At 43.2% G+C, this 15421-nt stretch overlaps 1 protein-coding gene across 17 annotated transcripts in view; it reads left to right on the top strand.

The window, feature by feature from the left end:
- The window catches only part of LOC111144685 (potassium calcium-activated channel subfamily M alpha 1), a 726020-nt gene that overhangs the window by 636043 nt on the left and 74556 nt on the right, over positions 1-15421 (top strand). For all 17 annotated transcript variants that reach the window (XM_022499102.1, XM_022499098.1, XM_022499101.1 and 14 more), the window contains 2 exons: positions 9506-9629; positions 13807-14031. In XM_022499102.1, coding sequence (XP_022354810.1) covers positions 9506-9629; positions 13807-14031 — 349 coding nt within the window. The remainder of the gene's footprint in view (positions 1-9505; positions 9630-13806; positions 14032-15421) is intronic.

The raw sequence follows: 15421 nt of genomic DNA, 5'->3' as shown, positions 1-15421 counted from the left end.
ACTTAGGATCTGAGCCAAAAGTGGGCCACAGTCTTCCCAAGAAGGACACACAGCATTCCTGTCATCAGTCCATGTTATACCTCTTTCTCCAGGACCTAGGAAACTTGGAGTCAGATAGAGGGGCTGTTAGCAGAGAGGATTCATGCAGGATGTGCTGGGTAGACGGTTTACCAATGAGATGGTCCCGGCCAGGCTGGCAAGGTTAATTGACAATACAGAAAACAGAGAAATTGAACATGGTGAGGGGAGTTTCATGTCACATGGCCTAGAAAATATTAGAGATTGTTTGCCTTCCTGAACAGGAAGGGAAGTAGGATTTCAGGAAAACCAATTAGCCTCTTGGGCATTTACTGATCATTAAGTGAAATAAACTCATCTGCTTGTTATGTCCTATCCCTCTCTTTTGACTCCTACCTACCATGGGGTCTTTTTATTTGGACTGCCAACTTGAAAGGTTCTAGTAATAGAAAATGGCAAGATGTCCTGAGCACTGTCAGATTTGGGGACAGAATGCCATTCTTGCAGTTCCTTCCAACTGGGCAGAATAAAGGCGGCAGGCCGGGACAGCTTAGCTAAGTAAATTCACCTCTGAATGCACAAATAATTAGCCAATGACAGGCCCCCATGGGACTGGAGAAGAAAGGAATAGTGGGGCTCATCATACCAGGGCTTGGGGCGAATTTGACACAGGTCTCTGGACAAGTTGCATTCTCAGCAGAGGGTCATTATCCCATCCTCTCCTTTCAAGAGCATCTTGCCTACTCTCGTCTAGGACTGAAGAACACGTCAGTCCTCCCAGGTTGTCTCCCAGACATAAAGGCAGTAATTTTCTTCTTCCTTTTAGAATGGTGGCGGCCTAACGAGAGATGATGTATGAGGTCGCCGTAGTTCTTGACTGTTTGCTTGTTAGGCAGGAAAAAAGATGTAAGTAGATGGAGAAGTTGAAAGTGATGCTGGTTTTGGCAGAGTGGCTAGAGCCTGGCCTGAAGGTTTTGTCAAGGTGACTCCAAGGATAGCCATGAAGAGGATGGGTGGGAGATGGGGGTGGGGGGGGTAGAAATGGGGGCAGCTGTGTCTCAGGAGAGATGCTCATTACACAGGAGGGTGGGGGCAGTGTCGAAGGATGAGTGAACCAAAAGCCCATATCCTTCCAACATAGCAGGAAATCCTATTGGTCTAGAAATGAAATGTACCCCAGAATGAGGCAGATTGTTTATGGTGCCGAAAACCCAAATATGAGCCCTTTTGAGGAGACCACCTGAGACGGTCTTCACAACCAGAGACTCACTTGCACGGCTGTCACTCCTGAGCATTGCATTGGAGGACTTAGTTACTAACCGCCTTGCTGTCTTTTATGGAGTAGAAGAGGAAATGAAGAGAAAGGAGGGTAGAAAACTGAATTATAAGTGTACTTTACAAGAACTAATATTTCACTTGCCTTTTTTTAGAAAAAAAAAAAAAAGATTTTTATTTATTTGAGAGAGGAAGAGCGTGAACCCGGGGAGAGAGAGAGGGAGAAGCAGACTCTCTGCTGGGCGAGGAGCCCGATACAGGGCTTCACCCTGGACCCTGGGATCATGGCCTGAGCCAAGAACAGATGCTTAATGACTGAGCCACCCAGATGCCCCTTCATTTGTCTTTTTGTGTTTGTTTATTTGCTGATTAACTCATGGGCATGGAGGTGAGCAAGAGAGGCGTGCACGTGGGGATCCCCATCAGGTATTGATACAACCTTTTAATTTCCGGAGAGTCACACAATGAAAGTCAGGGTAGGCAACTTGAGTGTAGTTTTGTCTTCAGCCCTTTGATTCTCCATGTGGATAGTGGGGCCAGAACTATGGAGAGCCATAGGAGGTACCTCCTAAAATCTGCACCTAGACCCTACACTTGCATCACTCTGGCCCTGGCCTTGCTGGAGAGAATCATAGACTTCCGGTCTGTGTGTTGCAAACAGTTGCTAGCTTTGGTAGAATTGACTTGAACCATATAGTTTCTCCATCTGGGCAACACTTTATAGTGATGGTTCTCAAACTTCGGCATGCATACAATCATCTAGAGCCTCTTGTTCAAGCAGCTAGATCCAGTAGGTCTGGGCTGGGCTTGAGAATTTGCATTTCTCTCAAGCTCCCAGGTGATGCTAATGCAGCTGATATGGGGCCACAGTTTGAGAACTACTGCTTCCGTGAATCAGAACAGCAAAGGAAGCTTGATGTAATAGGGACCTTTCTTGCAGAAATGTTCAGACTTGACAATGGAGCACTAAATAGTTGCTTCATTAAGAACGCCTGTCTTGACCACAGTTGGCCATCAAACATGAGTCCTTCCTGCTGATCAGGTGGCTCTAGACCTACTCCAGACAGCTGGACCTGTTAAAGTCATATTTTCAGAGTCTCCCTTTAGATCAAGTTGCCCTATTTCAAATATAGTCTCTTTAAAGTGTAAAACCGTACAAGAGCCTTAGTTGTTCCACAAACAAATTGTCGCAAGATATCAGAGTTGAATGGACTATCACTGGGCACATTTTCAGGTCTCCATAAAAGGTCTGGTGAGTTTCCATTGACTGGTTTAAGAGTCAAGAGATTGGAGTGAGGGACTAGAGATCGTTCATCAGCTCCTCTCATTGGTTGGTTGTTTACTGAGCATGTACTATGTCCTCTGTGGGATTCTGGAAACTCACCAGAGAGTAAGATAGGAGTTCCTTGCACTCAAGAAGCTCAGCGTCTAATAGATGAGACAAAAATGCAAATTCTTATCTCAGAAGGAGCATCTCTCACTTCTATAGGAACTCCTAGGAAGGGCGTACAGCTCCTGTCCCTGGTTATGGAGGAGGACAGTTTCAGGAGGAACCTTTGAAAAAAAGCGTGAGGCCTCAAAAATATACCCCTAACCCCGCAGTGGTGCTTGACATGACAAATATACTCCTCAGAATTAGTCTTTGCCATGGGATGAAGAGCCTGCCTCAGGCTGAGAAATTCTCCCACAGTTTATCTAGCCTCTGGTTTCCCAGGGAGATACTGCAGGGGGCTCCAGCCTACCTGGGATTCTTGGAAGGACAGGAGAGCCCTTACCAGATGAGAAATGAGCTCCCAAAACTCAAGCACTCAAGCAAAGGATGCAATTCAAAAACCATGTTGTAACTTTCCTCTTTCACACTTTTTTTTTTTGGTGGTTTGTTTACTTGTACTTTAATGTAAATTTCTGAAGGCCAGTGTTGAACCTACTGCCACAGAAGAACTGGGATTTGCTGTATTTGCCTGTAAGGGGAACTGTGCTCTTTATAATACTGGCTTCCCCACAGCAGGTTTGCTAGGAAAGGGATTTGTGGTTTTGCTTTAGGCACTTGTCTTCAAGGCAAGCTTTTTGTGTTTCTGCTGTAGAAGGACGTTTAGTTCACTTCCTCAGATTAATTGATGGCAAGTAGCATTCCTTGCTCTGCACATCCTCAAAACAATGATTTTTTATTCTTTATTTGAAGTCAGGCATGCTTAATTTCTAGCTGTGGACTTTGGGGGTATGAACTAAGATTCAAGACGCAGAGATATGAAAAATTGAACTCACTGGGGCTCCTCAGTTGCTGTAAAAATGTGGGTATTCCTGAACGGAGACTTCAGATACTGGAACATGGCAAAAGCTCTCCCAGGCTTGATTGATTATTGAAGCTCTTCTTAGCACCTTGTCCTGACAAAGGCTCATGGGCTAATTTCCTACTGATTATTCATACTAGCTCTGCAATTCATGAATCCCCCCTCACCCCACGCTGTGCCAGTCTGCCTGTCTTTGCAGCTCAGGGCACTGTGCTTCAGAGCTCTGCAGTGGAGAATGAACAAAATCCAGCTGCCTCCTGAAAATGGGCAGTGGTGGGATGGGGCCAAGCAGCCTTGGCTTCCAGTCAAGACTTGTCTGGTCCAACCTTGCCTCTCCTCTCACTGGCTGTGCCACATTAGCCATGTTACTTACCCACTCTCTTTCCCAACCGCACAGATGGGTAATAATAGTAGAAATTACCTGCAAGTGTTACAGTCATGAGTAGATCATAAAACGGAGGTGAAAGTTTCCACCTTGCAACATTTGTGACGGTTCAACTCATGGTGGCTATCCATTTGTAGTAGCAATGGTAGTAGAAATAATGGTAGTAACCTTATGTTTGCATTATTGAGCTGCTCTATCCTTGCTGTCTCCCTTCATAAGAGCTACAAATACATGAGCAAGCTTTTAGCAAAGTAGAAAGAACGATGATAATAATAATGGTAGTTAACACTTATTGAGGGCATGTTCTGAGTCAGGTTCTATGCTAAGGGTATGATGGTGTTTACTCACGTAACCCTTAAATGGGATCCATTAAGTAATGATGGTGATTAACACTCTCATCTTACAGATGATGAAACCGAGACATGACACAATGTAGCAAGTAGTAGATAACCAAGACTGACAGAAAGATATTTTGGTCGAAGCCACTATGCTATATGGTCAAGAAAGAAAAAAGTCATTTCCTGCTCTCAGTGATTTCTACCACCTTTGGAGAAAGACTCTTGGTTCAAATGAGTAAATTAAAATTTTTATTTTATTTTTTAATTTTTTAAAGATTTTATTTATTTGACAGACAGAGATCACAAGTAGGCAGAGAGGCAGGCAGAGAGAGAGAGAGAGAGGAGGAAGCAGGCTTCCTGCTAAGCAGAGAGCCTGATGCAGGGGTCTATCCCAGGACCCTGGGATCATGACTTGAGCCGAAGGCAGAGGCTTTAACCCACTGAGCCACCCCGATGTCCCTCAAATGAGTAAATTAACAGGCTTCCTCTTTCCTTTGAATTGGGTTGTCATAGGTACCGATCCAAAAATGTTGTTGCAACTTAAATACTAGAGAGACGTGCCCTCTGGGGCAGAGCACATATAATTGTATATGTATGTTGGGGTGGGGTGGGCCTGAGGAGGGAGGGATATTGGTCCAAACTCTTTGAATAAGATACTGTGTATTTCTGGTCTAATTCTGTGTATTTCTAAACTGGTGGAAGAATGCTTTTCTCCCTGAAATGAACATGCAACTGAAGGGCAATAAGGGCAGTTGGGGTCACTTCTAGAGACCGATAGCTAATACATTGTGCCCATTTTCCAAGGTGGACTGTTTATGAATTTCCTGTGGCTACCATAACAAAGTAGTATATACTGGAAATCTTAATCAATAGAAATTGATTTTTCTCACAGTTCAGGATGTTGGAAGACCAAGATCAAGGTACAAGCAGGGTTGGTTTCTTCTGAGTCAGTGAAGGAAAGCTCTGTTCTAGGTCTCTCTCTTTGGCTTCTAGATGGCTGTCTTATCCCTGTGTCTTCACATGTCTCTACGCGTCTGGGTCTAAATTTCCTCTTGTTCTAAGTTCAGCAGCCATACTGAATTGGGCCCATTTTAATGACCTCTTTTTAATTTAATTACCTCTTTGAAGACTGTATCGTCCAGTCACAAAAAAAAAAAAGTTCAGACTTTGATACACAGAGTTTGTGGGGGACAAAATTATGCTCATTGACCAACTATGCAGCAGATAGACCTCACCTCACAGAGTTTCTGTAACCTTAAAATAATGCATATACATTGGCTCCATGGTAAATGACAAATGAGTCTTGAGTCAATTACAGTGCATTTTAGAGGAGTTGAGATTACTTTGTGAGTTGAGGAAATGCATAAAATAATTAAGACCAGAAAGACAATATCTAGTATTTCTCCTTACTTCCAACTAAGTGGTCTTTGAGGAATCATCTGAGAACATTTGAATGTGGTTCTCTTAATCATTTTGTAAATAAATTTTGCTTGGATGCTTTGTTCATGGAGATTTCTGGAGGACTTCCTTTCTAGGTAAAACAAACTGTCTGGTTCTTCTCCTGGGCCTCCCCTGACTTCAGCACTATTGGCTGTTGTGCTCAGTGGCAAATGCTAAAACTTTCTTTTATTGATGTAAACTCCAAAAACCTTAGTTTGGAAGTTCCTGTGGCCAATTGGCTTTTCAGTGTTCACCTATGTCAGAGATCTCTGCAGTTTAAGTCAACTTAAGCCACTTGAAATAACTACAGGAACAGACATGGTAAGGAAATTCATCCTGTCTTGCTCAAAGTAGTTACAGACCCTTGTGTTGTTGGACTGAATCATGTTCCAAGCTTCCTTCTAGATGGTAGAACCCAGTGGATGAGGAACACCCATGATCCTTCATGGAACTCTGAAGTCTTCAGTCTTTATTTCTTCTTATCTCCCATCTTCACTCCAACAACAACCTTTCTTCAGTTACTTAGTGCCCCCTGGCCTTTTGATGCCCAGCGGTGGCCCAATAGTTCCAGAACACTTCTAGCAACCACTTTCTCAGTGAGAGAGCAGTGCTAAACCTTGAAGTTCTTCTAGGTTCACGCAACATTTATAATGAAATCTCCGTATCCCGGCTTTTCTGGAATGTCTCAAATGAGGAGAAATCCAGTACCTTGAGAAACACGTCTTTTTTTTTTTTTTTTTTTTTTAAACCCCTTCCATTTCTATGACATTCTTCATGTTTGGAAGCTTGATTTTTTTCTATCCAAATTCCACACATTTCCTAGCCTGCTTTCAATCAGTCATATGCAATCAGTGGATTCGATCTTCTCTTTGAGGACCGCCAGCCATGGTTTGGGGGACCATCCTTGGGCTTATTTGGGCCTCAAGTCTCTGAGTGGGTCCTAATGGCTGCTCGTAGATCAACACTAAAATCTGCAATTCCTCCTCACCTTTCAGGGATCAGATAAAATGTTCCCTTCTCTGGGCAGCCTTCCTTAATGTTACTCAAATCCCAGGCAATTAACAGTTTTCTTGGTATTCTCATGCCACCTTATATGATATAACACTCATTACACTGTATCACAACTATTGATTGACATTTCTCTCTCTTGCTATATTATGACCTTCTCTTTGACTAGGGACTGCATCTTAATCATCAGGGTAGCCTCCATTCCTAGATCAAAATAGAAAATTCATGTTTATTCATTGCTTTGATGATTCAAGAAATCAAAGGTCAAAGTCCAGGTGCCATGGCTGGCCAGAAAAGGGGATGTTTTTATTTGGGGAGATTTTTAATGGTCCTCAGCTTAGACCCTTTGGGGGCAGTCCTGGGTAATACATTTAAATTATCCAGATGAGGGTGAGAGGTGTGTAGGGAGTACAGAGAGCAGCATGGCAGACTACAGAGACTTCTCAGATGCTTCTGGATATCCCAGTGCCAATCATGGCTTGCAACCCTAGTGTCAAATGACACCTGAAATTAATATAGCATGGTATGTCCACTATACTTTGAGAACAAATAACATTTTTTTTTTGAAAAAGAAATTATAACATGCTTTTCCCAGACCCTCACCCCAGTTAGTGAGACTTGACATTAGAATACTGTCTTTTTCCCTCTCATTGAGGGATAACTGATCATCAGGGTTGTTTATTTACTTTTGTAAGATGAGGGTTGGAGGCAATAGGGGCAGCTCTCAGGACGTTTTGAGATAATACTTCCTCTGTAACCAGAGGAGGTCTGGTTAAGAGAATTTGAAGCTGGCTCTATTTCTTCCAGGAAAGTTTATTAAGATCCTCTTGCAACTAGAATATGTTCTCCTAGGGCTGGGAAGGGTTCATTCTTTTCATTTTCTGAAATCTCTTCTCTTTGGTGCTTTCTGTCCACCTACCTATCATAGACGGATATCTATAAAAACTATTAAAGATTCTTCAAGGGTGAAAAAAAAAAATAACAAAAGTTGCTCTTGCCCTGATCTGTGACCAGTTCTTAGGAGCAACTGCCTTTTTATTTTAGCATTTTTGACCGAGTTTGGTATTTGAAAGGTGGCCTGGTGGTTTACAACACCTTCAGACCTCTCAACAGCTCAGCTACCGAGATGCTATTCCAAGGTGGATTTGTTCTTCTCCTTTGAAGATTAGATATGACAGTTCCTATAGTAATCTAGCATGTTTGTTGAAGACAACTTTGCAGGATTGCCTCACATAGTATTTGGTATTTGGCATCGCCCAAAAGAGATTCTCAGGAGTAAATAAAGGCAGTGAGAACTTTCCCATCTTAAGGGGGTAGAGTGAGTATTGGGGAGGGTGTTCATGATACATATCCTGATATTTAGAAAGCTTAATTCTAGGTCTGTGGATCATGTAGGAGAGATTCCTATCCCACTCTCTATGTAGTGGACATCTAAATGAGAAGTAGCAGAGAAAACATCAAGGGGAGAAATATAAAAACTAAATGGTCACCCACTGATGCTTAAAATAGATGATTTAAAAGGCAAAATCACATTATAGTAAGTTTTTGGAATTTGAACCCATTTATGTTTTCTATCTTGAAATGGTGATATTCTTTAGAGAAGATAGCTCCCTTGTAAGGACACGTAGGTATGTGTATGCCTGGGACTTGTCCTAATTATATGCGGTCGGTGTTGTAGAAACCTTAACGACCTGCCCCCAAAACTGAGATATGGAATCACTACTAGAGATGGAATCTGGACAATGGATATGGCCCAAGATGTAGGACTATGTCTCTTATTGCTGTGAGCCTGTTAGACCCGCCTGATTTTATTGTAATTCCCAAGGTTGTCGGTGAGGCTCTGCCAGCCCATTGGAGGGGCGGCCTCTGTAGCAGCATCTTTCCTTTCCGCCAGTAAACAAGGCAAGAGAGTGAATTCAAGGCAAGTTTATTAAGATGCGTCTGAGCTTGAGCTCTCATCCAAGGATGGCTGTGGTTGGGAGGTACAGTGGGGGTAGGGGAGACCGTCATCGGATGGCGAGGGCAAATACAGTTGTCAAGGCAAGGAGAGAGGGTGTTGTTTAGTATTGAAATCATGTATTCCAGATGTGGGCATTTGGTAGTCAATCTGCTCTGAAGTGACATGCTGCTGAATCTTTAAAGGGCTTCAGCCGGGGAGAGCAAAATCTGATTGGGCAAATTGCTAAAATATTTAAAGTGCAGCCTGTTAAAGCTTTTACTGCGAAGAGCATCACGTCAGAAGTTGTAGTCAGGAAGAGCAGGTAATTGGCTTTCCATCCTCATGCCAGTCAGTCAGCATGAGGCTCTATTCCTATTCCTTCCTCTTCATTGCCAATGCTAATAACAACCCTTTGGTGTGAGCGAGTGTGTGTGTGGGTGTGTGTGCGCGCGCACATACACGCAAACACCGGGGAGACTGGATAGCTGGTAAAATGAGAAGAGGAGGGAGGAGAGGTATCCATGAAAAGAGTCTAAATCCACAAAACGAAGTGAAGGCCATTTTAGAGAAATGGGAACCGGAGGGGAAAGGCAGAATTACTAGCTGATAAAGGTCGCCTGCCTTTCCAGGTGGTGGCGGTGGTTGGGGCAGTTGTCTTTCAAAGAACGGGTTCTGCAAGCAAAAGAATGGCCTTCAGTGACAGCCACTTCCTGTGCATCTTTCAATTCCTCTGAGATGTAACTCAGGGGGCACTTTCCATTTATAATTTATTACATTTTCCACTTAGGTTTTCTTCTCTTTTTCTCCCCAGGCATGACCCCTTGTTAATTCCCGGCAACGATCAGATTGACAACATGGACTCCAACGTGAAGAAGTATGACTCTACTGGCATGTTTCACTGGTGCGCACCCAAGGAGATAGAGAAAGTCATCCTGGTGAGTGGCGGGCCACAGAATCTGTGCCATCCACTTCGGTCCCAAACTACCATCGCTAGGAATGAGGTTTCCCTAACTGGCTGGTGCAAAGATATAGTCCCTGGTCCTAACTATTTTTTGATCATTAAAATTTGGGACTCAGATTAAAGCAGCTAGAACTCTCATCAGAATATGTATCAAGGATGGAATTTTTAATCTCTGAATATTTATTGGCTTATTACAATATGGGGCAGTCCTGTGCTGTGTGCAAGGCATCATGGGAGGCAGTATGTATCTAATTCCTATGGATGTGACTCTCCTTGACCTCTTTACACTTTGGTTTTCTTACCTGTAAGAAGATGAGATATGAGACTGACCTTAACTCCTAGGGTTGCAGCGACTCAATAGAGTTACTACTTCTCCTCCTCCTCCTCATTATTATTATTATTATTATTATTAAATACCAGGAAGAGTTGTGAATGCTACCAGTAAAATAAACAATGTTACTTGTTTATAACAATGTCTTGTCTTCTTCTAGATAATAGCCTTGTACATTTGGGATCCTTCTTAGCACATGATACAAAATGTATTTGTTGATGATGACAATGATGAGCCGGGGGCCACCTCAGATGTGGGGGCTCAGAGCCCTGTTTCATGGTTGGGTCACATTGGTAGCAGCAGTGGGCTTCTTCTGGTCTCTCCTAGGAACGTCAGCCTAGATAATAATCCATTCTACTCTCTGGACTTGTCCTGTTAACAGCTTTAGGTTTTAATGCCCATATCGGGTTCCCTACAGTTTATTGTCCTCCTAATCCATGAAAAATGGATTAATAATCAGGAAGGTCAGATGCCTTCTCATTGCAGATTGCTGTGCCCTGCTTCTTTGTGTCAGCCAGGAAAATCCTATCATTTCTGATATCACGGCTGCCCTTCTTAGAAAAGGGCTGCTCCAGTTCCTCGGAAAGGCTTTGTACTCTAATCCACTGGATTTTCTCCTGTGTTTTATCTGAGTGTGTGTGTGTGTGTTCTCAGTTTAATTATAATCAAGCAATTAAGAGCCAATACAGGGTTGTGTTAGAGGCTGTCTTGGAGGTGTGAACATTGCAGACAAAAGCCCAGAAAGTCAGAATTCTCAAGAAACAGCTATTGCCCGATTGAGCAGGAGCGCAAATGGTTCTAATCATGAGGGGGCTGCATGCATTTACATCGTGATGTGTTCGCTGCACTTCTGCTCTGTTGACCCAAACTCAGACTGGTGTTACCCATCTGTGGCTGGTAGAGGGCTGGATCTCATAGCTGGAATCCAGGGTTTAATGGCTTGCCCATACTCCTGAAGCGGGTATAGCTGATTGGCATACAAACAAAGTCCCTTCTGGCATGAAAGAGTTTAGGGAAGTGAGTTACTACTTCTGTCCTCTGAAAAATAACATCATTTTTTTTTTTTAAGATTTTATTTATTTCTTTCACAGACAGAGATCACAAGTAGGCAAAGAGGCAGGCAGAGAGAGAAGGGGAAGCAGGCTCCTTGCCGAACAGAGAGTCTGATGCGGGGACCCTGGGATCCCAGGACCCTGGGATCATGACCTGAGCCGAAGGCAGAGGCTTTAACCCACTGAGCCACCCAGGCGCCCCTGAAAAATAACATCATTTAAAGGAACATTTATAATGGGCCATTTATGTGCTAGGCCCTGCTCTTGTGGCCAGGGGTAAGGCCCCTTATGATGACTGCTATCACAGGGCTTATGTTCTAGGGGAGGCCAAGAGAAGATCTCCAACTAAACGAAGGGATATAGAAAAGCATTTCAGACACTGATACAGGGCTATGAAGACAATCAAGGAGGGCCATGGGCTAGAAAGGGCCCCAGGAGGTGCTAGGACCACAGTGTGGTCCAAGAAGCCCTCTCTGAAGTCCCAGGGGAGCAGAGATGAGAATACTCAGAAGAACCAGCTGTGCGAAGACGCTTCGGGGTTGCATGGAACCCTGGGTGCAGGACACTAACAGCTCTGGGGGTTAGAAAACATGAAGTGGCCTCCATCTTGAGGAGGAAAGGATCATCTAATTAGAAGACATAACATGTAACCATGAAACAATGTATTTAAAGCTAAGTGTTATAGAGGCACAAAATGCTTTTCAAATCTAGGGGAGAGGGACGAGGATGTATCTAAGTGGCTAGCGAAGTCTTCTTATGCAGACAAATTGTGTTTTGAAGCGTTTAAGACCAGTAAGGTCCTGTCTGGGTGAGGCCTTCAAGGATGTATGTAAAGCAGCAGACGCACCTCTGAGTAGTTGCTCTGGTAGGTCTCAAGCCGGGCAGAATCCGACTCTCGGGGAACTGGGATCTTGACAAGATTCTTCCGGTGATGTTACTGTGGCCCGTACAAGGATTGGTGTTTCAGTCTGCAGAGCTCAGCCCCTGTGGTCAGCCACTTTGCTAAACAGAGCCCTACCCCCACCCTGCATTGTAGGTTTCTAGCCCCCACTCTGGACCCAGTTTGTATTCCTCAGGTTCATTGAAGAGAGCTAGACTCCAATTAAAAGCAATTAGTAACCCCATCACAGCATGTTACAGGCTGGTTGATGTTCTGCTAACAGTATCCAGGCACTCAACTTCCAAGCAGCCGAGATAACTAACTCTAGGTCTTCTCCATGAAGCAGTGATGTGGGGTGTTGACCTCCCAGTAGGTCCTCCTTAGTCGCTATTTCTAGGATGTATCTCACAGTCCCTGTCTTAGGTGTTCCTGTGCTATTGCAGAGGGAAACCAATAATGGTGACAGCCCCTGCTTTATTCTAACGATCAGGGAGGGAAAGCTGGCTTCTTCTCGTCTTTGGGGGTTACTGTAATAACCCTGACATTGTTGTGAATTGTAATATTGGCATTTAAACAATCAATACACTGGTCAATTCTAGGGATTAAATCCAGCAGAGTTTGATATGTGCAGTGGACATTAATATGCCTCCCCAAAAGCATCGTAAGCCATATGGGGCCATCCAGGCAAGCAGTGGGTGGAATCAGGAGGAAGAAAGGCAGGAATGGGAGGTACTGGACCAGAAGGAGGAGTGGAGAAAGGCTGCTAAGTGGCCTCCTGTGTTGTTCTCTTCGCTAACACAGTGAGCAAAAGTGTGGCAGTGGCTAACCATTTGCATGGGAAGTTGGGGTTCTTCACTCACTGGGGTGATTTTATTCATTCATTTGAGATCAAGCCTAGGGTTGGGGGAAGACACGAGCTTATTGCTCTTGTTGGTGCATCTCTACATCCTTCTAATGGTTCTTTGGGAGTCTTCCTCTGATGACTTACCCAGGTGGGCCTCTCCAGGAATGTCCCTGGAAACCAGAGACCAGCAGTAGAGAGGGGTCGCAAACTCCTTCTGCAGAGGATCATAGAATGAGTAATTTAGATCTTGCTGGTCACATGGTCTCTGTCACAGCTAATCAGCTGTGTTGCTGTAACCTAAAAGCACCCACAGGCAATACCTAATGAATAAGAATGGCTGTGTTGCTGTGCTGCAATAAAACTTTATTGGAATTTGAATTTTATACAATTTTCACATATTATAAAATCTTTTTTCTCCCAACCATTTTAAAATGTAAAAACCAATCTTTCCTTACCAGCCATGGCCAAACAATAGCAGGGTATAGACCAGATTTGGCCTGTGGGCCATAATTTGCCAGCCCCTGGCTTAGGATATTATGTTCTACCTACTGATGTACTGATAGAGTGTGAAATCCCATTGGTGAGCCCAGAACTCAAAACTCAAACTTCTCAAGCTGAGACTAGCATAGATCTTACCATTTTATCATCATTTCAGCAAGAAAGCCAGAAAAGGCAGCTTATGTTATCAATAATTTCATGGAAACCAAGACTTCTCTTTCTAAACAACATAAATATTACTATTCCCTTTTATCCACCCCGCCCCAGGAAAGGCTACCGACTCCTATGTGTTATGGCATAACTTTCTTAAATTTTGGTCAAAGAAGGTCATAGTATGTGTGGATATATGTTTATATATATTTATTACACCAGTATAAGTATACACACATACTCAATATATGGCATGTCTGTCACATTAATGAAATTTAAAAAGAACACATAGTAAGCACTCAGCAAATGTTTATCTTGATGAAAGTGATTTTTTAAATCCTTATTGCAACCGATGAGGTCTTTTCTCCAATGCTGCTCTATGTCTCCGTGTTGCAGACTCGAAGCGAAGCCGCCATGACCGTCCTGAGCGGCCACGTCGTGGTCTGCATCTTTGGTGATGTCAGCTCAGCCCTGATTGGCCTCCGGAACCTGGTGATGCCACTCCGTGCCAGCAACTTTCATTACCACGAGCTCAAGCACATCGTATTCGTGGGCTCCATTGAGTACCTCAAGCGGGAATGGGAGACGCTTCATAACTTCCCCAAAGTGTCCATATTGCCTGTAAGTCTAAGGTCACATTAGTGATGCTTTTTCCTTCTTTTCCTTTACAAAAGAAAATCCCAAATGGATATGGTAGTTGTAGCTTTGATCATGCGTCTGCTTCTTCATCTGGTTATGGGCCCGAGGACTCAGCCCTTCCCCTCTGCTCTGTCTAGGAATAGCTAAACCCTGGGAGACCTTATTAAAAGGAATTTGCAGCCAAGTTCAGCTGCTCATTGAGCATGAAGTTAGGCTGGTATCGAAGGCATTACCATATCAGTGTCTCTACACTCTCTCTCTTGTCTACCCAAACCTAGTGCTTTGAGATATTATGATGCTTATAGCAGAATTTACTTATGGAACTTCTTCTATCCTCTTATTTGTGACATTATTAATGCTTCTGTAAATCTTGGTTGTACCACTTTCTGTTTTTAACCAAGTGGATTTAACAGAATTCTTTCTTTATTCCTGCTGCCAACCCCTTCTCCTGGCCACTCCCTGCCTCCCATTCATTTAGAAGCCTAGAAATGTTTTGATGGGCTCGTATGTATGTGTGTGCCTATGTGCATGGGATATCCTTGGTTTTAAAAAATGCTAGGACCCAAATCTAAAAGGAACATTTTGAGACTCCATAATTTAGTGTAAGGACATGGGGTACATGATCTTGGAGTCATCTAATTACTTCCTAATCATTAATCAATATATTTTTCATAAACTTTTAAACATTTCTAGATTTGATAAACGGGTAAACGGATTTAGTTAACACAGGTAGTTAAAAATACTGACCTGAAGAAAAACAAATAGTCCTATGCATAGAAGACCGTAAACGGATATATACCTTTCTAATTTCAGTCATCATAGACTTGAGTATGTATGTTCATGATTGTCTTCCTACATGTGCTTTTCCACGTGGTCCCTTGGGGACACATGGACTGGCATCTAGAAGTATTTTGTAAAAAGCTTATTATTTTGCTGGCCTACGTGAGTCTGTGTGTGTGTGTGTGTGTGTGTGTGTGTACACATGCTTATGTGTGGTGTATACATGTGTGTTTCCTTCTGTGTACCCTTCCATACTTGCATTCACCAATAGATCTGTGTATGAATAAGCTCTCATATTTGCAGGTCCTTTTTAAACCCTCCAAAATTTAGTGTACTCAAGCACAGTATCGTTGTACAAAATGGGCCTTCATCTCTGTCTTCTATATTTCATGGTTTACACAGTGGCCCACATCTGGAGCCAGCCCACAGAAACTTGGTGTTCCTAGTATGTCATTTGTATTTCTTGAGTTTTGAAATCATGTGTATACAACTGTGCAGGGATTGTATTATATCACAATTACTGCTGGATTCCCTACAAGGTGAAAATTAAAAGAATATGGATGTAGGCAATTGAGGCTTATGAACTGGCAAA

The sequence above is a fragment of the Enhydra lutris genome, unplaced genomic scaffold, assembly GCF_002288905.1.
Source record: "Enhydra lutris kenyoni isolate GAN:26980312 unplaced genomic scaffold, ASM228890v2 scaffoldscaffold12, whole genome shotgun sequence".
NCBI lineage: Eukaryota > Metazoa > Chordata > Mammalia > Carnivora > Mustelidae > Enhydra > Enhydra lutris.
Note: the sequence above shows the minus strand (reverse complement) of the source record. Positions and strands in the feature narration are given on the sequence as shown.